Source organism: Geotrypetes seraphini, chromosome 5 (assembly GCF_902459505.1).
Source record: "Geotrypetes seraphini chromosome 5, aGeoSer1.1, whole genome shotgun sequence".
In the NCBI taxonomy this organism is placed as follows: Eukaryota; Metazoa; Chordata; class Amphibia; order Gymnophiona; family Dermophiidae; genus Geotrypetes; species Geotrypetes seraphini.
The window spans coordinates 128843467-128870977 of record NC_047088.1 but is presented as its reverse complement, the minus strand read 5'-3'; the positions used below and the strand labels follow the sequence as shown (position 1 = coordinate 128870977).

The 27511-nt window shown below is 43.9% G+C and overlaps 1 protein-coding gene across 1 annotated transcript in view; it reads right to left on the bottom strand.

The window, feature by feature from the left end:
• Window positions 1-27511, bottom strand: part of RBM44 (RNA binding motif protein 44) — a 1074496-nt gene that overhangs the window by 136562 nt on the left and 910423 nt on the right. Inside the window, exon 7 of the mRNA XM_033944849.1 lies at window positions 23744-24383. Within this exon, the coding sequence (XP_033800740.1) occupies window positions 23744-24383 (640 nt within the window). The remainder of the gene's footprint in view (window positions 1-23743; window positions 24384-27511) is intronic.

The following is a 27511-nucleotide window of genomic DNA, read 5'->3' as shown; positions in this document are numbered from 1 at the left end:
CCTGAAGTGAAGGCTGAGCGCTCTGTAGAAGAAATGCTTTATGCAAAAGCAGCACAAACTCAGGGGAAAATGGCAAATGCTGTGGCTGTGATATCACAGCAGTCATATTCTTTGCTGTGTCAACTACTTCTTGTCTTGAGTTCTGTCCCGCAGATAGAAATGCCTTCTGTCCTGCCGTTACCGCTGACTCATGTGCTGGTGCTACAGCTGACACCCCGCTGAGGAGAGAAACTGCTGCCATCAGAGAAAGAAGTGCGGTATCAATCAGCTGATTGTCTTGAACTGCCGACAAGGCTGTATCTGCCGAGAGCTGGCGAAAATGAACTTGCGTCATTCGGGCAGGAAAGCACTAACTTAACTGGCACCATAATTACATCTTCCCCCGAAGCGTCCGCGCACCCTGCAGAGCACAAACCCGATGGTGTTCGCTGCTTCCCACAGCAGGAACACCGTTTAACAACTTCAGCTGCCATGTTACTGCATCGAATAAAAAAATTAAGATTCCTCAGCCGCAGCACACGAAAACCGCTGGCCAACCAGTAATAAACCAAGTAACAGCAATCTTACCCGAAGTGACAAAACCTGCTCCATACAGGAAGTTTTGAATAGAGTAGTAGTTGTAGACTGCTTACAAAGTAAAAACACAGCTACACTAATTTTAAACACCCTGTTGTTGTTTTTTTTTTTTTATTAAGTGAAAGAAGAAATAGAGGGAGTGAATACCCCTCACTGACTTTGAGGGGAGGGTGAGGCAGGGTCCTGGGGGGGCCCAGGTGTAACCCCTAAAGTCTGCACCATTCAGCCGAACACCCCTTTCTCACTGAAGAGAATTCTCAGCAGGAGAACAGACTACCATAGACTGCCAGAATTCAGGAACTATGAGAATAGCGACCATGACCTGCTGGGAGATAGAGCATATTGAAGCTGCAGGATACATTCCATCCAAGATGACCACCTGTTAATCAGTTCTCTATCTCCACCTGCTGGTCGATGTGTGCTATCCCACTAGTCTCTGGATTCATCTGCTGCTGTTGATAAGGAAATGATGGTTGTAGCTGGAATAATGCTCGATGTAAAATGCCATGTTTATACATTCAAAAACTTATAAAAATTATGCCTAAAATGTCTAGCAGTGGTTGTGGTGTGCCTTTGCAAATTTAAAATGCATGTGTTCCCCTACTTTGATAATTCCTTAGTCAAGAGCACAACTCAAGGAGGTGCCAAAGAATCAATGAACAAAAACATGTAAGGCTTGGTGGCCAAAGAGGGAAAGTAGCAAGATGGCGGCACGACCTTCTCAACAAATTGTGATGTTCTAGCTGTTGGCATTTTGAATTTATCTCTAGCAAATATGCCCCATATAAAACACAAAGGAATTGTTAGGGCCATTCCCTCACTGGCCAGGAAATCCTCTCCTATCCAACAGAGGACTGATCGTTACACTGTGGGACTCTCAAGAACACTCGTAGAGGTCAGGGAAAACCTCTCTGGGTTTTTCCTGCTTAGTCACTTGATGAGGGAACATTTGGAACTATGGAGCTTAACACCTCCCTTTCTCCTTCAGGGTTCTCCAGCATCAGCAGTGGTAACAGCTTCAAAGACTCGGAAGGCAGAAGTCACAGAAAAAGATTCTCTGGGCGGGGGACCTGTTCTTTTAAGTAGAAATGCTGTGGAGAAGTGTTGGGGCTACAGTTTCCCAGTCCCTTCCACAATGGTTACATTGGAACATATCTACAAAAACTTTAAGAGGAGATGTGAAAGCAGAAATGCTGCCTAGTGTTGCCTGCTGGCAAAGAAGAGGGGCTCAGGTTCCTGCTGAGGTGGGCTGCCTGAACTGTGACAAAGCAGCAGCCTATGGAACAGAATTATTTATTGTAGTTTTTTTCTGTTTTTTTGTGTGGAGAGTAATGGAGGGATATTAAGGGCCTGCCGTGGACTGCTTAATGCTCTTTTTCCTCTTGGATCCATTGTTGATACACAATATATGTAGCTTTTGCGCCTCGGTGACTGTGTCTTTAAAAAAGGACCAACCTTCTTTAGAATTTTACAGTGCTTATCCTCTTCTTAATCTTCTTCCCCACCATGAGTCTCATCCCTTCGTAATTTCCCTTTCGGAAGTTCAGCGCCATGGCCGTCATTCTGGACCGACATTTCTTCCCTGCGTCTAGGTCGAAGCAGATCATATTGTGATCGCTGTTACCCAGCGTCCCTTTTACTTCTACACCTTGTGCCGGTCCTCGCAGTCCATGCAAGTTCAGAATTGCATTTCCTCTTGTATTTTCCTTGACAAGTTGTTCCAGGAAGCAATCACCCACAGCGTCCAGGAACTTGGTCTCCCTAGCACAGCTGGAGGTGCTAGGTTCCAGTCTATCCCAGGATAGTTGAAGTTATCCATGATAACTGCGTTGCCTGCCTTGCAGTTGCGTTTAATCTTGTCCGTCATTTCTCCATCAATTTCTTCGAACTGCCCTGGGGGTCGGTAGTAGATGCCGATCTTCATTTCCAGTCCATTCGTTCCCAGAAGTCTGACCCATAGAGATTCTAACTTATCCATCAGTTGTGACGTGTTCTCTCCAGTGGATTCAATTATCTCTTTGACGTATATGGCAATGCCCCCACCTTTTTGAGCCACTCTGTCTCTGCGGTATAGTTTGTATCCCGGTATCACAGTGTCCCAGATGTTTTCCTCAGTCCACCATGTTTCTGTGATTCCGATGATGTCAATGTTATCTTTTTGTGCCATTGCTTCTAATTCACCGATCTTATTCCTTAGGCTCCTTGCATTCATGTACATAGTTGACTTTGCGGCCTGTTCCTTTCTTGCATTTCCTTCCCTCTTGTGTGCCTTTCGATCTCTCTTGCCTGTGATCCGGTGAGTCTTCCCCTCTATCTTCCTGCACAGTATCCTCTGGGTATACCGGTTCCCGAACTGTCGACTCTCTCTCTTGGTTGACTGTCTGCTTTCCCCTTCTTCCTAGTTTAAAAACTTCTCAACTTCTCTCTTGATGTTGCTTGCCAGAAGCCTCGTTCCATCTCTGCTAAGGTGGAGTCCGTCCTTCCTGTATAGCTTGCTCTTCCCCCAGAACGTCGTCCAGTTGTGCACGAAGTGGAATTCTTCTTCCTCACACCAGCACCGCATCCACATGTTGACTGCTTGAAGCTCCATCTGCCTCTTCTCGTTGGCCCTGGGTACCGGCAGGATCTCTGAGAATGCTATCCTCTGAGTTCTTGTCTTCAGCTTCTTTCCTAGCATCCAGAACTGGTCCTTCAGTACTTCTCTGTTGTATTTCCTGCTACTCACGTTGTTTGTCCTCACATGGATCATCATCGCCGTATCTTCGTCTTCCACATTGTTGATGATCCTGTCGATGCGGCTCACTATGTCTTCTACCTTGGCTCCCGGTAAGCAGTCTTCCTCCCGCTATGTGGCTGTCGACATGTCTATTCTATTGCAGATTTTCGTATCATCTGCAAAGAGGCAAATCTTACCCAACAACCCTCCAGCAATATTGTTTATAAAAATGTTAAAAAGAACAGGCCCAAGAACAGAACCTTGAGGCACACCACTGATAACATCCCTTTCCTCAGAGCGATCTCCATTGATTCGCCTGCCTCTGCTTCAAAACCCTGGCAGGCTCTTCTCCAATCTACCTATCCGAGCACCTTGAAATTGCTGGCCCCTCTCATACACGAAACACCTACCTGTTCTCCTTTCCTTCCCTGAAAGGCTGCCTCTACAAGAAATTTCTCGACAGATCCCTTGCATTCCAAGCAGGCAAATGGAACAAATGCCTCGCAGCACTCATCTCCAATTCCCCCCCTACCAAATGTTCAGGAAGTCTATCAAAACCTACCTTTTTGATAAATTCCTCTAACTTCTCCCCCCCCCTCTTCCTTGCTTCCTCCTCGGACCTTGACTTACCTCAGACTCTCGACTCCTCCAATTCTGTCAGCCACCAAATGGCTTAACAAAATGGATCACCCTATCCAACTAATCACCCCTTCTTCGTTACCTCCCTTACTAAATGTCTCTGCTCTGCTTTATCGAACTCCGCAGTATATTTCACCGCCGTATGTAACACTACTGTATGAACTCTGCTATATATATGCAACTTACAGCAAATGTAACTTCTCTGCAATTGTAACCAACCTGAAAAATAACTTCACCGTAAATGTAGTGTCGCCGAAAATGTAAATGTAGCTATGCCCCCCCAAAAAAAAAAAGTGTAACTTCGCTGAAATGTACAATCTCTTCATCTGTTAACCGCATAGAACTTCCATGGTAATGCGGTATATAAAAATAAAGTTATTATTATTATTATTGATCACTACCCTCTGTCACCTTCCACTCAACCAATTCTTGACCCAGCTCATCACTTTGGGACCCATCTTGAGGGCACTCAGTTTATTTATTAGACATCTGTGTGGAACACTGTCAAAGGCTTTGCTAAGAAATGCAAGTTGGTGCATTTGGGCTGCAAAAACCTGAGGATATGGTACATTGTAGGGGGTAAAGAACTTTTGGGCATGAAAGAGGAGCGGGGCAGATGTGATAGTATGTGATGGTCTTAAGGTGGCCAAACAGGTTGTAAAAGGGACTGCAAAAGCTAGAAGGGTGAGGATGCCCCTGTATAAGACTCTAGTGAGACCTCATTTAGAATATTGTGTGCAATTCTGAAGTCCGCACCTCCAAAAAGATAAGAACATAAGAACATAAGAATTGCCACTGCTGGATCAGACAAGTGGTCCACCGTGCCCAGCAGTCTGCTCCCACGACGGCCCATAGGTCAAAGACCAGTGCCCTAACTAAGACCAGCCCTAACTGCGTACATTACGGTTCAGCAGGAACTTGTCTAACTTTGTCTTGAATCCCTGGAGGGTATTTTCCCCTATAACAGCCTCCGGAAGAGCGTTCCAGTTTTCCACCACTCTCTGGGTGAAGAAGAACTTCCTTATGTTTGTACGGAATCTATCCCCTTATAACTTTAGAGAGTGCCCTCTCGTTCTTCCTACCTTGGAGAGGGTGAACAACCTGTCTTTATCTACTAAGTCTATTCGATCATGTCCCTTCTCAGTCTCCTCTTTTGAAGAAGAAGCCTAGTTTCTCTAATCTCTTGCTGTATGGCAACACCTCCAGCCCCTTAACCATTTTAGTCATTCTTCTCTGGACCCTTTTGACTAGTACTATGTCCTTCTTCATGTACGGTGACCAGCACTGGACGCATTATTCCAGGTGAGGGCGTACCATGGCCCGATACAGTGGCATGATAACCTTCTCCGATCTGTTCGTGATCCCCTTCTTAATCATTCCTAGCATTTTGTTTGCCCTTTTCATCGCCACCGCACATTATGCAGACGGCTTCATCGACTTGTCGACCAGTATTCCCAAGTCTCTTTCCTGGGGGGTCTCTTCCAAGTACTGTCCCGGACATTCTGTATTTGTGTATAAGATTTTTGTTACCGACATATACCACCTTACAATTATCCATGTTGAACCTCATTGCCATATTGGGGCCCATTTCTCAAGCGTGTTATATGTCACGTTGCAGATCTTCACAATCCTTCTGCGTCTTCACTACTCTGAATAACTTAGTATCATCTACAAATTTAATCATTTCACTCGTCGTGCCAATTTCCAGATCATTTATAAATATGTTGAAGAGCATGGGCCCAAGCACCGAACCATACGGCTCTCCACTGGTGACACTTTTCCAGTCCAAGTATTGTCCATTTACTCACACTCTGTTTCCTATCCGCCAGCCAGTTTTTAATCCATGTGAGTATTTCACCCTTGATTCCATGGCTCATAATTTTTCGAAGTAGTCGTTCATACAGAACCTTGTCGAACGCCTTCTGAAAATCCAGATATACAATGTCGATTGGGATGCCTTTGTCTATCTACCTGTTTACTCCCTCGAAGAAGTGCAGCAAGTTCATCAAGCAAGATCTTCCTATGCTGAAGCCGTGCTGGCTGGTCCTCATCAGACTGTGTACGTCTCAAGGTGCTCAATGATGTGGTCCTTTATCAGTGCCTCTACCGTCAGACTCATCGGTCTGTAGTTTCCTGGATCACCCCTCGAACCTTTCTTGAAGATTGGCGTAACATTTGCCACCTTCCAGTCTTCTGGAACCCTTCCTGATTTGATCGACAGATTGGCTATTAGTTGAAGCAGTTCAGCTATAGCCCCTTTCAGTTCCTTAATTACCCTTGGATGGATGCCATCCAGTCCCGGTGGTATCTCTTAGGGAGAGCAGGAGATAGCAGTGGATGGAAAGACTGGATAGGCATTATCCAGGGACAGCAGGCAGATATTCTCACATGTGGGTGACATCATCCACAGAGCCCCAGTACAGACAGCTGTACAAGTGCCCCGACACTTTAAGAACTTTAGAAAGATTGCGACTGACCATACTGCGCATGTGCGAGTGCCTTCCCGCATAATGTAGGTGCGCAGCTCCATAGCTCAGTAAGCCAGCTAAGAAACCAACCAGGGGAAGTGGGTGGGTTATGAGAATATCTGCCTGCTGTCCCTGGATAACACCTGTAAGTAACTATGCTTTATCCCAGGATAAGCAGGCCACATATTCTCACATGTGGGTGACCTCCAAGCTAACCAGACTGTGATGATGGGAGAGTTGGCTCTTTAGGAAAATAAATTTTGTAATACTGCCTGGCCGAAGTGCCCATCCTGTCTGGAATAAGATTCCAGACAATAATGTGAAGTGAGTGTATGAACCGAGGTCCAAGTAGCAGCTTTGCAGATTTCATCAATTAGAGTAGAACGAAGAAAAACTACTGATGCTGCCATAGCACAAACTTTATGGGCTGTGACCAGACTATCCAGTTGCAGCCCAGCCTAAGCATAACAGAATGATATGCAGGAAGGCAACCAGTTGGAAATCAAAGATACCGGGTGAGTATAAGCCCTCAGTTATGTAAATCACTGAATACTGAAGGGGCATATACTTCTTGTAAGTCTATTCCATTCCTGTTTGTGTAACATATAAAACACTGCTGAAACAGTTTGCATTTGCCAAGAGGCCACAAGGTCCTTTCTCTTTGTGTTCTGAGCTCTGTGTCCTCATTCTGTTCTGTAGCTGATTAGTTTTGCCAAGGTTATATCCTCCTTATGTTATGAACCCCACATCCTATGTTTTAGCTGAGTGATTTTGCTTCTTGTGAGTCAGGACTTAGATAAGAAACATTGCTAGACCTTAGACAAAAGATGCCACAGTTATGGAAACTTCCCACTAAAACCCCCTTATGTTTGCTACCTCTTTCTAGCTGCTTTTATGTATCCTGTTACCAAATATAGTTTTTCCTACAGTCATATGCTGAAAAAACTGACCCATGTAAAATGCTATAAATATGTATGCAGCACTCATAATAAATGGATATCTTTTTGGATATGCAAACAGTCTGCATGTGGGTTTCTAAAAGAGATTATCCCCAGATGCATCTGACTTACAAACGACAGAGCGTGTGAGGTAGTATTGAGACCAGAACCTTTTCAAATACCTCTACACAGATGGGAAAAGGGGCAATGTCTGGAAAACAGCTGTGATGGAAGAAGAGGAGTTGGATTTAGTGGTGATTACAGAGACATGGTTCACAGAGAATCATGACTGGAATTTAGTTATACCGGGCTAGAATCTGTTTAGGAAAGACAGGGTATGAAGAAAAGAGGAGGTGTAGTGTTATAAGTTAAAGATCATATTAAAGCCACACAATTGCAGGATCTACAGGGCAAGGAAGAGGCACTGTGGATCAATTTGGAAAGAGGGAATGGTGACTATATTTACATTGGTGTGATATATAGGCCTCCTTCACAGATGGAATAGATAGAGATAGTAGACATTCAGAATATATCTAAAAAAAGGAAAGTCTTGCTAATAAGTGATTTTAACATGCCGGATGTTGATTGGGGTATCCCTATTGTGGGGTCTTTTAGAAGTAAGGAGATTCTGGTTTCTCTACAAGGAGAACTATTCCAGCAGTTGGTAATAGAACCCACATGGGATGGGGTCATACTGAACTTAATGCTTACAAATGGGGAAAGTGTTTTTCTTTTTTTTTTTTTTATAATATGTTTATAAACAGCCAGAACACTGAATCTCTCTGATGGCACAGTTGGCTAGATGTGAACTCCTGGTGGAGAAGGAGAAACGGCAAACTCTGGACCATCAACGCTACATTTGGTTGTGGCGGCAGCGTATCTCCATGTGATGTCTGGTAGGCATTGTGGGGGTTGTGGAGTTTCTTCTTAATTCTTTAGGTCTCTCTCTGCTTCATTCTCTGGCTCTTTCAGGCAATCTAAGGGGTAGTGTGCTTGGAGGAGAGGGAGTGCAAGTGGGACACATGGAGCGTGTATATTGTTTTCCAACTTTTTATTTTCTTTTCCTTTTAGAATCTTGATTAGGCCAGGGGATTTGGTTTGCTTGATTGTATTTTTTGTGTATACTGTACAATGTAAAATGGATAGGCAGCCAGCCTTGACACGACTGGCATTAAGGAACTGCTGCAGATTTGTATTTGGTCAGTGTTTCTGATGTTACAATGGGTGATTATCTGGCATCCAGTGATCACTGCATAGTACGGTTTAATATTAAGATGGGTATAGAGAGGGCTCATTCAAAAGCAAAGATTCTAGACTTTTTAAAAACTAACTTTGTTCAGATGGGGGTTTATGTCAAGGAATTGTCTGGATGGGAACGTCTGGAAGGAGTGGAAATGTGGTGGGCAAAACTGAAAGGAGCGATTGTAAGTGTGACAAACCTTTTTGTGAGGCAAGTAAGTAAAAGTAAGAGGAAAGAAGGTAGTTTTAGTTCTCAAAAGTAGTAGCTGAGAAGGTAAGGAATAAGAGGTTAGCTTTCATAAACTACAAAAGATCACAGAAATAGGAAAACAGGCAAAAATATCTGGGAAAAGTTAAGAGAGGCTGGTTGTGTAGTCAGGAAAGCAAAGGTGCAAATGGAAAAAAAAATAGCTGATACGGTAAAACGGGGAGATAAGATATTTTTTAGATATATTAGTGATAGGAAGACGTGCAAAGATGAAGGGGAGGAATATTTAGAAGCTGATAAAGAAAAGGCTGAATTGCTGAACAGATATTTCTGTTCTGTGTTCACAGCTGAAGTGCCGGGAGCAGGATCGCAGAAGACAAACACGAATAGGGATGGACCTTGATCGGTTTTCAGAGGGCTGTGTTCATGAGGCGCTAGCTAAAATAAAGGTAGACAAAGTGATAGGGCCGGATGGCGAACATCTGAGAGTGCTGAAGGAACTTAGGGAAGCTCTGGTAGCTCTGCTGACTGACCCTTTTAATAAGTCACTAGAGTCGGGAATGGTACTGGAGAAGGGAGGATGTGGTTCCTCTCCACAAAAGTGGAAGTAAGGAATTACAGGGAATTATAGGCTGGTAAGTCTGACTTCTGTGGTAAACAAATTAATAGAAACACTTTTAAAACAGAGTATGGTCAAGTTTCTGGAATTCTGTGGATTACAGGACCAGAGCAACATGGATTCATTAGAGGTAGGTCTTGTCAGACAAATCTGATCAATTTCTTTGACTGGGTGACCAGAGAATTGGATAGAGATTGTGCGCTAAATGTGGTGCATTTAGATTTTAGCAAAGCCTTTGACAGTGTTCCACACAGAAGTCTAATAAATAAACTGAGTGCCAAAGTGATGGGATGGGTCAAGAACTGGTTGAGTGGAAGACGACAAAGGGTAGTGATCAATGACGATTGCTCTGAGGAATGGTCAGACCACACTTGGAATACTGTGTCCAACATTGGTCCCCCTACCTAAAGAAGGATATAAAGCTGCTGGAGAGGGTGCAGAGACGAGCAACAAAACTGGTGAAGGGTATGGAGAAACTGGAATACGAGGACAGACTTATAACACTAGGATTGTTCTCCCTTGAGAAAAGGAGACTGCGTGGGGATATGATCGAGACCTTCAAAATACTGAAAGGAATCGACAAAATAGAGCAGAGAAGATTATTTACATTGTCCAATTTGACACGGACTAGAGGACATGTAATGAAGCTGAGGGGGGACAGGTTCAGGACTAATGTCAGGAAGTTCTGCTTTACTCAGAGAGTGGTTGACACCTGGAATGCCCTCCCAGAGGAGATTATGACAGAATCGACCATCCTAGGCTTCAAGAGCAAACTAGATGCATATCTCCTTAAGAGAGGCATATAAGGATTTGGTGGACTATAAATTACGCCAGGTGTACACCTGGCAGGACCTCCGCGTGTGCGGATCGCCGGACTTGATGGACCGAAGGTCTGATCCGGAGAAGGCAGTTCTTATGTTCTTATGTTCTTATGTACCAGTGTGTGCCTCAAGGTTCTGTTCTTAGGCCAGTTCTTTTTAACATTTTTATAAATGATATTGCTGAAGGGTTCTCGGATAAAATTTGCCTCTTTGTGGATGATACCAAAATCTGCAATAGTGTAGACACGCTGGATGGTGAGGATAACCTGGTGAAGCTTGAAAAATGGTCTGAAATTTGGCAGCTAAAATTTAATGCTAAGAAATGCAAGGTCATGCATTTGGGTTGCAAGAACTCGAGGGAACGGTACAGTTTAGGAGGTAATGAACTTATGTGCATGACAGAAGAGCGGGACTTGGGTGTGATTGTATGTGATGATGTTAAGGTGGCCAAACAGGTTAAAAAGGTGACGGCGAAAGCTAGAAGTAATGCTGGGTTGCATAGGGAGAGGTATGGTCAATAGGAAAAAGGAGGTATTGATGCCCCTGTATAAGACTTTGGTGAGACCTCATTCTGGAGGCCGTACCTTCAAAAATGATGGAGTCAATTCAGAGAAAGGCTACTAAAATGGTATGTGGTCTTCATCATAAGGCGTATGGGGACAAACTTAAAGATCTCAATCTGTATACTTTGGAGGAAAGGTGGGATTGGTGAGATATGATAATAATAAACTTGATAGAGAAGTTTAAATACCTATGCGCACGAGTCGAGTCTCTTTCATTTGAAAGGAAACTGCAATGAGAGGGCATAGAATAAACATAACAAAACATAAAAACTCACTTGTATATCGCAAATACCATTAAGTTCTATGCAGTTCACAGAGATTAGCAATACAAATTAAACAACCAATATCTAACTTCCAAAAGACTCTGTAAAAAGCTTGCGGAGATGGCACGGTATACAAACCTAAGGTTTAGTTTAGTTTAGTTTAAAGCATGTCGAAATTGTTGGTACGAATTTGAAAGTGTGAATATGTGAGTCAGATCTAATCTAATCTAATCTAAACCTTAAGTTTATATACCGCATCATCTCCATGAGAATGGAGCTCGACACGGTTTACAAGAACTTAAAATAGTGGGTAGAGAAGAAGAAAAAGGATTACATGAACTTATGTGTAGAAGGGGGGAGAGAAAGGGGGGAAGGATAGAGCTACAATTTGCTGAAAAGCCAGGTTTTCAGTTGTTTGCGGAATAACTGAAGGGAGCTCAGGTTCCGCAGCGGGGTGGTGAGGTCGTTCCAAAGACCTGTGATTTTGAAGAGAAGGGATTTTCCCAGTTTGCCTGAATAGTGGATGCCGCGTGGAGAGGGGAAGGCTAGTTTAAGCCTTTGGGCAGTTCTGGAGGAGTCGGGACTGGAGGAGTTGAAAGACAGTGGGATAAGAGGAGGCAGGATTCCGTGAATGATCTTGAAAGCCAGGCAGGAACATTTGAAATGGATTCTGGAGATTATTGGGAGCCAATGAAGTTTGGCAAGGAGTGGGGAGGCATGGTCAGATAAATAAACTGAGTGCCCTCAGAAAGATTGGAAGAGTCCATAAGGCTGCCTGGAAGGACAACAGTTGTTCCTGGAATTTCTTACAGTGGTACCTTGGTTTACAAGCATAATTTGTTCCAGAAGCATGCTCGTAAGCCAAAGCACTCATAGCAACATAGTAACATAGTAGATGACGGCAGATAAAGACCTGAATGGTCCATCCAGCCTGCCCAACCTGATTCAATTTAAATTTTTTTTTTTTTTCTTCTTAGCTATTTCTGGGCAAGAATCCAAAGCTTTACCCTATACTGTGCTTGGGTTCCAATGGCCGAAATCTCTGTTAAGACTTACTCCAGCCCATCTACACCCTCCCAGCCATTGAAGCCCTCCCCAGCCCATCCTCCATCAAACGCCATATACAGACACAGACCGGGCAAGTCTGCCCAGTACTGGCCTTAGTTCAATATTTAATCTTATTTTCTGATTCTAGATCCTTTGTGTTCATCCCACGCTTCTTTGAACTCAGTCACAGTTTTACTCTCCACCACCTCTCTCGGGAGCGCATTCCAGGCATCCACCATCCTCTCCGTAAAGTAGAATTTTCTAACATTGCCTTTGAATCTACCACCCCTCAACCTCAAATTATGTCCTCTGGTTTTACCATTTTCCTTTCTCTGAAAAAGATTTTGTTCTATGTTAATACCCTTCAAGTATTTGAATGTCTGAATCATATCTCCCCCTGTCTCTCCTTTCCTCTAGGGTATACATATTCAGGGCTTCCAGTCTCTCCTCATACGCAAGCCTCCTATCATTTTCATCGCCCTCTAGACCGCTTCAAGTCTTCTTACGTCCTTCGCCAGATACGGTCTCCAAAATTGAACACAATACTCCAAGTGGGGCCTTACCAATGACCTGTACAGGGGCATCAACACCTTCTTCCTTCTACTGACTACGCCTCTCTTTATACAGCCCAGCATCTTTCTGGCAGCAGCCACTGCCTTGTCACACTGTTTTTTCACCTTTAGATCTTCGGACACTATCACCCCAAGGTCCCTCTCCCCGTCCGTGCATATCAGCTTCTCTCCTCCTAGCATATACAGTTCCTTCCTATTATTAATCCCCAAATGCATTACTCTGCATTTCTTTGCATTGAATTTTAGTTGCCAGGCATTAGACCATTCCTCTAACTTTTGCAGATCCTTTTTCATATTTTCCACTCCCTCTTCGGTGTCTACTCTGTTACAAATCTTGGTATCATCTGCAAAAAGGCACACTTTTCCTTCTAACCCTTCAGCAATGTAACTCACAAACATATTGAACAGGATTGGCCCCAGCACTGATCCCTGAGGGACTCCACTAGTCACCTTTCCTTCCTTCGAGCGACTTCCATTAACCACCACCCTCTAGCGTCTGTCTGACAGCCAGTTTCTGACCCAGTTCACCACTTTGGGTCCTAACTTCAGCCCTTCAAGTTTGTTCAACAGCCTCATATGAGGAACTGTATCAAAGGCTTTGCTGAAATCCAAGTAAATTACATCTAGCATATGTCCTCGATCCAGCTCTCTGGTCACCCAATCAAAAAATTCAATCAGGTTCGTTTGGCACGATTTACTTTTTGTAAAGCCATGTTGCCTCGGATCCTGTAACCCATTAGATTCAAGGAAGTACACTATCCTTTGTTTCAGCAAAACTTCCATTATTTTTCCAACAATTGAAGTGAGGCTCACTGGCCTGTAGTTTCCTGCTTCATCCCTGTGACCACTTTTATGAATAGGGACCACATCCGCTCTCCTCCAATCCCCAGGAATCACTCCCGTCTCCAGAGATTTGTTGAGCAAGTCTTTAATAGGACTCGCCAAAACCTCTCTGAGCTCCCTTAGTATCCTGGGATGGATCCCGTCTGGTCCCATCGCTTTGTCCACCTTCAGTTTTTCAAGTTGCTCATAAACACCCTCCTCTGTGAACGGCGCAGAATCTACTCCATTTCCTCGTGTAACTTTGCTAGACAATCTCGGTCCTTCTCCAGGATTTTCTTCTGTGAACACAGAACAGAAGTATTTGTTTAGCACATTTGCTTACTCCTCATCACTTTCCACATATTGGTTTCCAGCATCTTTTAGCCTAGCAATTCCATTTTTCATCTTCCTCCTTTCACTAATATATCTGAAAAAATTTTTGTCTCCCTTTTTTACATTTTTAGCCATTTGTTCTTCCGCCTGTGCTTTCGCCAGATGTATCTCTCTCTTGGCTTCTTTCAGTTTCACCCTGTAGTCCTTTCTGCTCTCCTCTTCTTGGTTTTTTTATATTTCACGAACGCCAACTCTTTCGCCTTTATTTTCTGAGCCACTAGGTTGGAGAACCATATCGGCTTCCTTTTTCTCTTGTTTTTATTGATTTTCTTCACATAAAGGTCCGTAGCCATTTTTATCACTCCTTTCAGCTTAGACCACTGTCACTCGTATATCAAAGCAAAGTTCCCCATAGACCACAATGTAAACTCAAACAATTCGTTCCACAACCAAGGTTTGCTATGGTGGCCCAGGGGTGGGTGCAGCCCTTGTAGCATTGTGGCTTCCTTCCCTCGTGGTCCCCATGCAGCTGCCCATCCGCTTTGGACGATGCCTCTGCCGTCCACCAGCGCCTTCCGGCTTCCGATTCAAGTCGGCCGCCATCCTCTAGAAGCATGCGCAGGACCTCTCAACTCCCCAGTCAAGCCGGCTGCCACTCCAATAACACATGTACCACATACAAGCAACCAGGACGTCCTGTGTGCTTGTATGTGGTGCGTGTGTTGTTGAAGTAGCGGCCGGCATGACTGGGGAGTTGAAAGGTCCTGCGCATGCTTCTAGAGGATGGTGGCCGGCTTGAATCGGAAGCCTGGAGGCGCTGGTGGACGGCAGAGGCATCTGTCGAAGCGGGAGGGCAGTTGATGAAAAGTAGTATGTGCACTGAGATGGACTCTAATGGAAGTAGATTTGAGGCCAGACTTCAATAACTGCAGGAGATAATCCAAAACTGAGGAAACAGATGAAGTATATACCAGGCAAAAAAACAGGTCATCTTTGAGTACAACATTGCCTGTGGCCGGTTTTCTGGAAGCATCAAAGATGTCTCTGACAGGCTGAGAAAACTGTAGATCAGCTGAAGTCAGCTGGCGAGATACCAATCTGTCAGGTGCAAAGACTGCAGGTTGGGGTGTAGAAGAGAACCGTGACTCTGCGTAAGAAGAGATGGAGAAATTGGCAGAGGTATTGGCTCCTTGACAATGAGTTGAAGTAGTTGTCTGGGCCACTGAGGAGCCATCAGAATCATGGTGGCAGACTCCTGTTTGTGCTCGACAAGCATCTTGAGAACAAGAGGAATAGGTGGAACGTATAGAAGAACTTGTGCGTCCAATCCAGGAGAAAAGCATCCGGTTCTAGGCGATGATGCGAATATAGTCTGGATCAAAAGCTCCAAATTGTGGTTGTGAGGAGATGCGAACAGGTCTATTTGAGGCGTCCTCCATTGAGTGAAGATAGGAATGATAGCTGCTGAGTTCAGTGTCCATTTGTGAGGTTGAGGAATGCGGCTTAGTTTGTCCGCTAAGCAGTTCTGTTCCCCCTGAATGTAAACAGTTTTTAGGAAGAAGTTATGAGGGTTCACCCAATTCCAAATCTTTTGAGCTTCTTAACAGAGATGGAGAGACTCTGTTCTTCCTTGCTTGCTTATATAGTACATGGCTACCTGATTGTCCTTATGGACAAGGAGAACCTGATCATGTAGAAGATGCAGAAAAGCTTGGAGAGCATTATAAATCGCTCTGAGTACAAATTTATATGATGGCATTGATCTCTAGTGGACCAGAGGCCTTGAGTGCTTAGGCCACCCAGGTGAGCTCCCCAAGCATAGGTTGACAAATCTTTCGTGAGAACTTTCTGATGAGGAGGTGTGTGGAATAACAGCCCTCTAGAAAGATTGGAAGAGTGCATCCACCACTGCAGTGATAGTCGAAGAGATGGGGTGACTGTAATGTGTTGCGAAAGTGGGTCGAGAGCTTGCGACCACTGGGATGCCAGAGACCATTGAGGGATCCAAACGAAGCCTGGCAAAAGGAGTCACGTGAACTGTACATGCCATGTGTCCCAGAAGAACCATCATGCGTCTTGCTGAGAGTGATCAAAGCTGAACAACCTGATGACAAAGTTGGATAAGAGTGTCCTGATGCTCTTGAGGCAGAAACAACCTGAGTTGTATTGTGTCGAGCAGAGCTCCTATAAACTGGAGCTTCTGAGATGGTTGAAGTTGTGATTTGGGAAAGTTGATCTCAAACTCCAAATTCTGAACAAACAGTATGGATTGATGTGTTGCTAAGAACACACCTTGAGACGAAGGATTCTTGATCAGCCAGTCATTCAGATAGGGAAAAACCTGAAGGCCCTGAGACCTTAAGGCCACTGCCATTACCACAAGGCACTTGGTGAAAACCCTGGGAGAGAATGCCAAGCTGAAAGGTAGAACCTTGTATTGATAGTGGAGATGTGGCACTTGAAATCTGAGGAACTTCCTGGAAGCTGGATGAAATGGAATGCGAGTGTAGGCTTCCTTGAGATCTAGAGAGCATAGCCAATCATTGCAATCCAAGAGGGGATACAAAGTTGCCAGGGATAACATTCAAAACTTCTCCTTGACAAAAAATTTGTTGATGGGCTCTGAGATCCAATATGGGTTGAAGATCTCCTGTCTTCTTTGGGACAAGGAAGTAATGGGAGTAAAACCCCTTGTTCTGTTGATCCAGAAGAACCTTCTTGATGGCATTGAGAAAAAGTAGAGAATCGATCTCCTGAAGAAGAAGGGAAGATTGGAGAGGGTTTGAAGCAGACTCTGTTGGAGGATGATCTGGAGGGATGGTAACAAAATGAAGGGAGTAACCCCTCTCGAATGATACTGAGAACCCAGAAGTCGGAGGTGATCAACTGCCAATGATGAAAATAAAGTTGAAGAACACCTCAAATTGGCAGAGGGAGAGGCAGACGCAGAGGGATTGAAACTATACTCTCAAGTAACTGGTCAAAAAGACTGAGTAGATTTAGGAGCAGACGCCTGAGGTTTTTGAGTGCATTGCTGCCTTTGTTTCTTCTGCTGTGGTCTGGAAGTAGGAGATGACTTTGTTGTAAAATGCCTCTGGTAGGAAGAAGAGGACTTAAATGGCCTGGGTTTAGGTTTAAGTAAAGAATCCCAAGACTTCTCAAGGGCAGAGAGCTTTTGAATGGCATTCTCAATTGAGTCCCCAAAAAGTTCCATCTCCGAGACAGGGAATATTGGCCAACCGGTCTTGTAGGTTAACATCCATATCAGCAATTCTTAGCCATGCCAATCTCCCCATAGCTACAGACATAGAAGAAGCCCTGGAAGATAATTCAAAGGTATGATAATCAGACTGCACATTGTGTTGTCTTAACTCGGTAAGGGTGCTAGCTATGTATTGGAATTCTGTCTTCTGGTGAGATGGAAGATATTTCTGAAATTTAGGCAGTTGTTTAAGCAGGTGTTTCATGTAACATGTGAAGTAGAAGTTATAATTGATGATACAATTTGCCAACATGGAATTTTAGTAAAGATGTCTACCAAACCTGTCCATAGTATGACCTTCTCAGCCTGGCGTTATTGATGCATATACTTTGGACAGAGTAGATTTTTTTGAGGTTTGTCAAATCCTGGACTGGGAATAATCCTGTAGAGGGAGTCCAATTTCCTAGAAGCAACAGGAACATAGAGAGGGGACTCCCAATTTTTATGAATGGTTTCTCTAAGGATGTCATGTAAAGGAAGTTTGATAAACTCTTAGGAGGATGTTTATAGTCCATAGTCTCCATAAATTCAGCAGTATATTTGGAATCTGCTTCAAGCTTGATAGACAGGTCCTTATCAAATTGTCTAATGAAGCGAATAAAAGAAAGTGGCTCCATAGGAGATGACTCTCTAGGAGGAGTCTTATGAGGAGATTGTGCCTCTGGAGAGTCATAGGCTTCTGTAGTTGAAGGAGAAGCATCAATACACAAAATCTTTTCCAGAGAAAGGAAAATAGTAAAACCAGAGGGCATAATTTGAGGTTGAGGGGTGGTAGACTCAAGAGCAATGGAAGGAAATTCTTCCTTATGGAGAGGGTGGTAGATGCCTGGAATGCGCTCCTGAGAAAGGTGGTGGAGATGATAACGGTGACGGAGTTCAAAAAAAGTGTGGGATGAACACAGAGGATCTAGAATCAGAAAATAATAGTAAATATTGAAGAACTAAGGCCAGTACTGTGTCTGTATATGGCCATTTGGTGGAGGATGGGCTGGGTAGGGCTTCAATGGCTGGGAGGGTGTAGATGGACTGGAGTGAGCTTTTGACGGAGACTTCAGTAGTTGGAACCTAAGAACAGTACCAGATAGAGCTTTGGATTCTTGCTCAGAAATAGCTAAGAAGAAGAAGAACCCCCCCCTAAAAAATTTTTTAGATTGAATCAGGTTAGGCAGACTAGACTATCTGCCTTCATCTACTATGTTACTATGATATCCGAGTCCACAAGTAGTAATGGAGATTGATGCTGCTGATGGTACCGATTCGATGAGGACGGTGATACAGTGCATGTATGTTTTGTGGGACTTTTAGGAGAAAGATGTTTTGACGAACTGGAACGGTGTCTGGATACTTAATTCTTTGAAAAGTGGCTAGATGATGATCTACATTGAGATCCATGGCGATGCATCAATAAAGCAGTGGCAGTACCCACATCCCGCGTATTGTGACACTCAGGATGGGCAGGTACAGGTGGAGGTGGTGTTGAAACATATCCCCATACTCCGCATGAAAGAGAGCATTGAGCTTCTCTTGTAAAGTGAGCACCAGTACCTGTGGCTTTATTGTCGGTACCAAAGGTGCTGTGGCTCATTTTGGAGAAGATGACTCGGATGACAATGCACCCCTTAATTTGGAAATGAGTCGCATTAAAGGTCTTCGCTTGGCCGGTATGATTGGACTCAATGCCTTAGTGCAGGGGTGCCCACACTTTATGGGCTTGCGAGCTACTTTTATAATGACTAAGTCAAAATGATCTACCAACAATAAAATTTTAAAAAAAACACAAAGCACACTGAAAGGCAGAGAAAATGTTACTTATTCATATTCCGAGTTTTTTCAAAGAGGTCACGGCAGATGACTATATGCAATGTCACCTCAGTAACAAAATACAAAAATAGACAAATACACCCCCTCCCTTTTTACTAAACCACAATAGTAGGTTTTAGCACAGGGAGTTACGCTGAATGCCTCGTGCTGCTCTCAATGCTCATAGGCTCCCTGCGCTAAAAAACGCTATTGCGGTTTAGTAAAAGGGAGCCATAGTGCAAAATATAGACAGCAGATATAAATTCTCAAAACCGACACATTTTGATCACTAAATTGAAAATAAAATCATTTTTCCTACCTTTGTTGTTTGGTGATTTCATGAGTCTCTGGTTGCACTTTCTTCTTCTGACTGTGCATCCAATCTTTCTTCCTTTCTTTCAGCCTCCCGTATGTTTCCTCTCCTCCAACTTTTTCTTTCTGTCTCCCTGTTCCCCCTTCTTTCTGTCTCCCTGTCTGCCCCCTTTCTTTCTTTCTCCATGCTCTTCCCCAAACCACTCGGTTTGCTGCCACCGCCATCGGGGAACAGCCCCCAAGCCACCGCCATCCCAAGCTTTCCCTGCAGAAGCGTCGCGCTGACCAGCATTCCGCTCCCTGACGTCAATTCTGACGTAGGAGAGGAAGTTCCGGGCCAACAAGGCATTTCTCCTCATTCCATCCAGCCTGAGTTCCATCTCTCCTTGATCCAGCATTTCCCTTCTGTGTCTGACAGAATTACCATTCCACCTATTTTCCAGCATCACCCTTCTTTGTGTCCATCTCACCTATATCCCTATCTCACCACTTTTTCAGAATCTTCATTTGTCTCTGTCCTTGTCTTTACCCCATGTTCACCATTTGCCCTTTCAATGTCTTTATCTCCCCCCCCCCACTTTTTCAGCATTACTTCTATGTCTCTATTTCACCTCCTCTTCGTGTCCCCTCTGTATCTCTATCCTTATTCAGTAGGTCCTGCTTACTCTTTCTCTTCTTTGTGTCACTATCTCCATTTTCAGCTTTCCCCCCTTTTCCTTTGTTAATGCACACTGTAGCCAGAATCTTTCCACCCTCCCTCCACTCCGGCCCAGCCCAGTATGAAATATTTCCTTTTGTTTCCCTCCCCTCTCTCTTCTGCTCCCTCACCCACGAGTCCTACATCTGGACCTCTCCCTTCTACCTGCACCGGGCAAAACCCCCCTGCTCCGCGGCTCTCTTAAGCAACTCGTCAGCAGCGGTGATCAAGACAAGCTGCCGACATCGAGGCCTTCCCTCTACGAGTCCCGCCTTTGTGGAAAAAGGAAGTTGAAACAAGCGGGACTCGCAAAGGGTAGGCCCCGATGTCAGAAGCTTGTGTCGATCGCTGCTGCTGAGTTACCAAGAGAGCCGCGGAGCAGGGGGTGTGGCCGGAAGCAGGTAGAAGGGAGAGGGCTGCTGGAAGAGGTAGAAGTTCCGGAGTATGACACCGACCCAGGCCAGGATGATTTCTTTTTCAGGCTGTTGCTGCTGCCGCCGCCACACCACCACGCCCCCCTCCCCCCCGAAATGACAAAAACAGCCTAATGCCCGACATCGGCGTCTTTGACGTCGGGGAGAGGAAGGCTGATAGGCCCGGTAGATCGGGACGGCAACACGAGTCTATCACAGAGCCCGGGATGGGCTCTGCGATCTACTCGCGTTGCCTTCCTGAGCTACCGGTCGATCGCGATCGACGCGTTGGGCACCCCTGCCTTAGTGGCTTGTGAGAAGCTGGTGGCTTCTTAGTTTGCTTACCAGAAGGAGCAATAACCTACAACACCATAGCTGATGCAGGTGCATCAGACGTTGGTGTCTTCAACGTTGAAGGCTTGGATGTCAATGCATGCGATGCCTCTGCTCCGTCCATGCTGGCACCGAACAATTTCTGCTAATGTAGAATGCGGCTTTTAAAGGAGTGCTTCTTAAGCATAGAACAATGCTGACAGGACTCAATACAATGTTCCAGATCAAGCCACTCTTTTTAAAACCCTTTAACAGATGTGATATCGACAGGAAAACCACCTCAGCCAAATCTAAAGTCAGATGAGAAAGAGGGCCTTGGCATCAAAACACCTGAAGGCGAAAACGGGAAAGAAAAATAAGTAAAAATTAAACGCATGAATGAGAAGGCAAAGGCTAAAACAAAGAACGTTGAAAAAGCACAACTTCTTAGCTCCATGGAAAACTGAGAAGTTGCGTGCATACGTTGGGTGGGAAGGCACTTGCTCATGCGTGGTGCGGTCAGTCACAAACTTTCTAAAGTTCTTACAGTGCTAGTGCACTTGTACAGCTGTTCGTACCAGGGCTCCGGAGCTCCATGGACCCACATGTGAGAATATGCTGTCTGCTTGTCCTGGGATAAGACTTTTATTTGCCATCATGTTTCTATGTAACATGAACAGAACAGAAAAAGATTCAGACCATTTTCTCTTGAGCTATCCTTACCTCCTATTCCTCCCACTGCAGTGAATACTTCCTTATTAAACAAATAACTTTAGAATTACTGTTTCTCTTCTTTCATGTCTAGGAGATTAGGTGTGTTGTACCCTCTGTGCAACACACCTAATCTCTTGGCTCACATTTCTCAGCTTTGCTATGCTTTCAGATTTCTTCTCCAATCCAGCTGCTCACTTTGTGGCAGTCAGTGATGTTATGTAGGTCAACCAGCATGAACATGTATGCTCATTTCTTCATAGGGGTGAAAAGCTGAAGAAATGGAAGCATATGTTCATGACAGCCCACCTGCCTGCTTGATGCAGTGTAGATTGTAATGAACTTGCTGGAACAAGAGAGAAGGCTCAGTTAAATATGCCATTAAAAGGAGAAGACAATGGAAAGTGAGTGTGTGTGGGGGAGGGGGGAGGGGGGGTTGGAGTGCAGGGAGGTAAGAGGAAGGAAGACTAGAACACATTCTACTGCACCCTATTCAAAACCTTAAATGGAAATGGAAACGGACCAAGCTATCTAAATAATCGCCTAACCAGGAACCACCTCTCCAACTGACCACGACGCCCAACTACAAAACCTTCAGGAAAGAATTGAAAACCATTCAATTCAAGAAATTTGTCAAATGATCTAACTAAACCTTCTTGACTCTTCCCCAGATCCCAATGCATATTCTATTTATCAACCAATTCTTTTGTAAACCGCCTAGAACTGAAAGGTATTGGCGGGATAGAAGACATCAATGTAATGTAATGTAACATCAAAGAGAAAAACTAAAGATGCCAATGGAGCAAAGGAGATAAATCTGCTGAGGGATGGAAAAAAGGGAGGAAATGAGCCAAATGGGAACAAATACAAAGGAACAGTGATTAAACAATTTTGCTGCCAGCACTGGTCTCTCTCATTCCAGTGATACCACTTGACACTTTCCAGATGCTGCCCTCAGAATCAGCTTTACTCATACCAGTCCAGTGCTGTTAACTACTGCCCTAGTGCATCCATTGCCTTCATCACCACAAGCTATCCTCCCTCTCCCTCCTCACTCCCTTCCCCCTCTACATCCCTAGTGCTATTGCTGTGTTCCTCCTCCACAGCATAGTCACATCACTGTTACTTCATTCTCATTTTAAACCTATGATTTCACAGAAGCTATATTTTCAAAATATAATGGGGAGCAGAACCAATCTAATCAAACCAAAAGGAAGCTAAATATGCTGTCCGCAACCAAATGAGCACAAAGTTGCAACAAACATGGGCAGGACAATACTTGTCTAAGCCAGACCTTAATGTTATTAAAATGCGTTCAATGCTAAGTGTTTCTGCTGTTCAATATTTTTTTCATTTACTATCTCAGTTTAAATATAAAGAAAAATTTAAAAAAAAGTTATTTAAATAATAAAATTAAAAAGTCTTTTGTGAGGTTTTTGGGACCAATGATAATATCCATGACTCCAGTAAGACTTGGGGTGTGACCTGTAGTTTGGGTGTTTGAGGTCCTTTTCCTCACGTTTTAATAATGTTAAGGTTTGGCTTAGACAAGTATTGTACAGCCTGTGTTTGTTGCAAATATGTAATGGGAGACATTTTCAGACAGACTGTGTAGCTCCAAAGTGTTTCTAATCTAATCAAATCTAATCTATGACTTGGCTTTATATACCAAGTCATTATTCTAAGAAAGCTCGACTTGGTTTCAATAATTAACTTAAATAAAAACCATAAAAAATGAGACTAAATTCCGGGAAATTAATTTTCAAAGTGTTTAGCAAATAAAGTAATTTTTAAAGATTTGCAAAAAAATTGAAGTGAGCCAGAACTCCTTAAAAGAAATGGAAGATCATTCCAAAGTTGAGAAAACACAAAGTGTGTTATTCCTTTTGAACTTTAACCTGCATGCTTGGTGGGTGCAAAGAATGCAATTACAATTTATGTAATAGAGAATCTTGGGTCACCTATTATCCCCACAGTGAAAATCATGAGCACTGTGAGCACACCAATACTTTTCTCTGCTGAAGGCCCAGGGCAATATTTGAAAGGATTTTTACTGGGATTAAATATCCATTTACTCATGAAGTTTCTTTGAAAATTGTTCCCAATATATGTACCTTATAGTTCCTGCTTACCATTACTTCCTTTAATTTTCTGAAAAAATTAAAGGATAATTCTGTGGTATGTAATCTGCAATTACTTATAATGTGTAGAAACCCAAAGGAATTCTTTGTGAATGGTTTCTAAAAATGGATTTGTCATGGAAAGTAACACTGCTCAGGGCTCTGCTGTGTATTTTAAGTCAAAAGTATATGTACAAACCTCCAAGTATCAGCATAAAGAACAATAAGTATTAGCCTTACACTTTTCAAACATATGGGATTTCCATCAATGAAAGAACAGCAGTTACATTACCTGATAAGTAACAAAGTCAAATTTAGATCCAGGTTGTTTCAGGATAGTGCTAGTAGCTATAGAAGCAGTGGTTCTTGGTGTAGAGAAGACTGAGGCAGAGATGTATCCTTTACAAATGGCACATATAGTCTCACCTGTCTTGAAGGGGGCTGAGGCAGTATTGGTTACATTAGAGGGATCCAAGACAGCAGCAGTAACATTGGAGGGGCTTGGAGAAGAACAAGCAGTATTGGATAAGCCCAGAACAGTATTAGCTGCATTGAAGGCTCCCACAGCAGAAACAGAAGAGGTGGAAGTGACTGTAGTAGACCTTTTTATCATATTGGATGATTGAATAAAGTTTGTCCCTGGAAAATGGAAAGTGTTTGGTGTGACCGCTAGCAAAGGGTCTTGGCTAGAGCTAAACACTGTTGCGAGACAAGGAGCAGAACTGGGCCTATTTTCTTTAGTGTTTTTTCCAAAGGTGACACAATATTCTGGAGAAGTTAGATTTGAAAGAGCTTGGTTAGCTGGAGACATAGATTCTCTTGCAACTTTTATGTGATGAATTTTGAAGGATTTTCCATGAACCTCTTTTCCATTCATTTCTTCCACAGCCAGTTGTGCCTGATTGGCCGTTTTGAAAGCAAGAATGGCATAACTAGAAATATTAAATAAGAATTAATATGAGGATTAAAATTTTATAAAATGTCCAAAAACTTTTATACTGTGAACATTTATACACAAGATAAATTTTGTTTCATGTTATTAGCAAATCCACTACTCTAGATCCACTTTCCACCAAAGATAAAGCTGTACAATACTCAGGACTTATTTTGATGTCAGGTCTTCCAAACAAATCTCATTATTATCCTACATACACCATTGAGACATTCATCTCTCTTAGGCCCCCTTTTATCAAGCCGCGTTAGGGTTTTTTTCTTACATTGCCGGCCTCTGTGGTAAAAGCTTCAATACTCATAGGAATTCTATGAGCATTGGAGCTTTTACTGCAGTGGCCAGCAATAAAAAACCCTAACATGGCTTGATAAAAGGGAACTTTAGACAGTAAAAAGAAAAAAAAAACTTCTGTGAAATAATTGAGAAAACATTTCATTTTAACAGATAATTATTTTTATATTTATTTTATAGTGATAGTATCACTTGATAGCTTCAAGCTAACTAGCTAAATGTATGCATAAAAGGAATTAGCTGACACACAAGACTCAAATCCCCTAAGGAAACAAGTAAAATTGCTTACCTGTAATGGGGTTCTCTGTAGACAGATGTACAAATCAAACATTCCTAGTAAGTGGCATTATTTGACAGTGCCAACATAGAATAGCTCTTACAGTTCCCATGCAGCTGCTACCTCTCCGAGTTGCCCCTGATTATTACAAAATTCAGAAGTCAGCTCTCTGAGATGGAGGGATATGTTTCTGATTTATTCTATTATCTTTGAAGACTACTGTAAGTCACTTTGCTTTCTCTGGTGGCATGCATGATTAAATCAATCACACTAGTGAAGAATCTGATAGCTCAGTATTTTTCAATATGTGTGCTAATTTTAGCTTTTTAAGGTTGAAAAAAACCAATCATAAAATAGAGGCACATACAGTTTACACTGGAAGTGGATGTAGGCACTTCTATGAACATGATTCTCATCGAAAGAAGGTACTGGAAATGTAGGCCTATAAAATCCTGGCCTGGGGGGGGAGGGGGGTCACGTGATGAACATGTTTAGATTAAGACGCCCCGAGGAACAGCTCCGGGAACTGCTCTCCTAAATCGGCATTTCCCTCCAACCTACCTTCTTAGTTTTCCTCTTACAAGTATCGATTTGCAGCTAAAGGTTGGGGGGACGACCTCGCCATTCCAATGTGTTGATACACAAGGGAGCTAAAAGTCATCTCGCTCCTTCTGCTTCAACCGCAGCCAGGATGACATTGGCCAATGGGCCTCCTGCGAAACCGTCTGGTATGCCTCCTACAGTGCCGTGGGAGAATTTAAAAAACACTTCATGGCCATAATGGATAACTAAATGTCTGGACTACAGGCCTGTATCCAGGAGGTAAAAGATGGCCTGAGCACATTTAACAATCGGGTGTTCCAGCTGTTGGAGCATATTGTGCAGCATGAGGCAACCACGGATTCGCTCTTGGCCTGCATGCAGGCACTAGAACGTACAGCCCAACAATTACACGAGCGGGTGGAAGATCAGGAAAACAGAACTCGCCAGAACAACCTAAGAGCTGTGGGCATACCGGATACGGTGAAAGGTGGTATGCTACTTGCTGTGGCAGGGACCCCTGCGTTGCACTTCCCAGACCCTGAGATAATTGGACTTTGATCCAGAACAAAAGTATTGACTTTCCCACCTCTCCAAATCCAACTGAATGCAACAAAACAAGGGAACGTAATTAAGATCGAACAGACTCGAGCCAGGTGGTCCAAAATACACCCCCAAATACCGCATAGAATGCTTAACCCACCGAAAAGAAAACTGCTAAGCACTACCACTCTGGCCTCTGATAAATTCACATTCAACACTTCCGATTTCCTCACATTAACCCTAAAACCTGAAACCGCCCCGAATCCCTCCAACTCAGACAACACCGCTAGCAGAGAGCTTTCCAGATCCTCTACCATAAAAAGCATGTCATCCGCAAACAAATTCACCTTATATTCCCCAGTAGGTGTATGAACACCCCGAATGCTGGGGTTACTACGAACCCGCTGAGCAAGAGGTTCCACCACCAATGCAAACAAGATAGGAGAGAGGGGGCACCCCTGCCACGTACCCCGAGATAAGGGAAAGGTAGCAGAGTACCCCCATTCAGCTTAACACACCCCATCGGGTTAGTGTAAAGAATACGGATCCATTCCCGCAAATGCAGCTCTAACCCTACAGCTTCCAAGACCTGAAATAAAAAGGGCCAGGAGACCCTATCAAAAGCCTTCTCGGCATCAATGGAGAGAAACAGTTTCCCTATCACTCATGTGGGCACTTTCCAACAGATTATACACTCTCCTAACACTATCCCCCACCTGCCGACCCGCTACAAATCCCATCTGATCAGAATAGATCAATCGCGGGATCCAACTCATCAAGCAGTCTGCTAAGACCCTCGTAAAAATTTTTGTATCGGGAAGTAGGATGCACATTGTGCTTGGTCTTTCCTTTCCTTAGCTAACACAGTAACCCCCACTAAACACATGAAGAAGGGCAACTGACTACCCCCCTGCATAGAATTGAGAAAGCTTAACAGTGGGGGTAACAACAACTCCTGAAAACGTATGTAGTATTGAATAGTAAAACCAACCAACCCAGAAGATTTGTCCACATGCATGGTACGCAAAGCACCAGCCACCTCCAAAACCGTGATCGGCCTATCCAAGCCCTCTACATCGGCCTCCATGATCCAGGGCATGAACGCAGCAGCCAAATATCGCTCTCAAGCAAGAGGCGCACCCTCCGCCTCTGGGGTATAAAGCTGACCATAATATTCCACAAAGTGAGCCCAGATATCATCTTCCTGATGAATAAGCTCCCCTGATGCAGCCCGAATAGCCAAGATATGATTCCGTGTTTGACGCACTTTCACCACCAAAGCCGACAAACCCGCAGCACACCCCAACAGCCAGGCACCCCCCACTCCCAGTTCAAGTGTGTCCGGAGGAGGTGGAAGCTGCCGCTGGGGGGCACCTATCCACGTCCACCATAGCCACCCTGAGCTCCACATTCCACTCACTGCTATCTAGGAGGGGTCAAGTCTTGGTGTGTGTGTG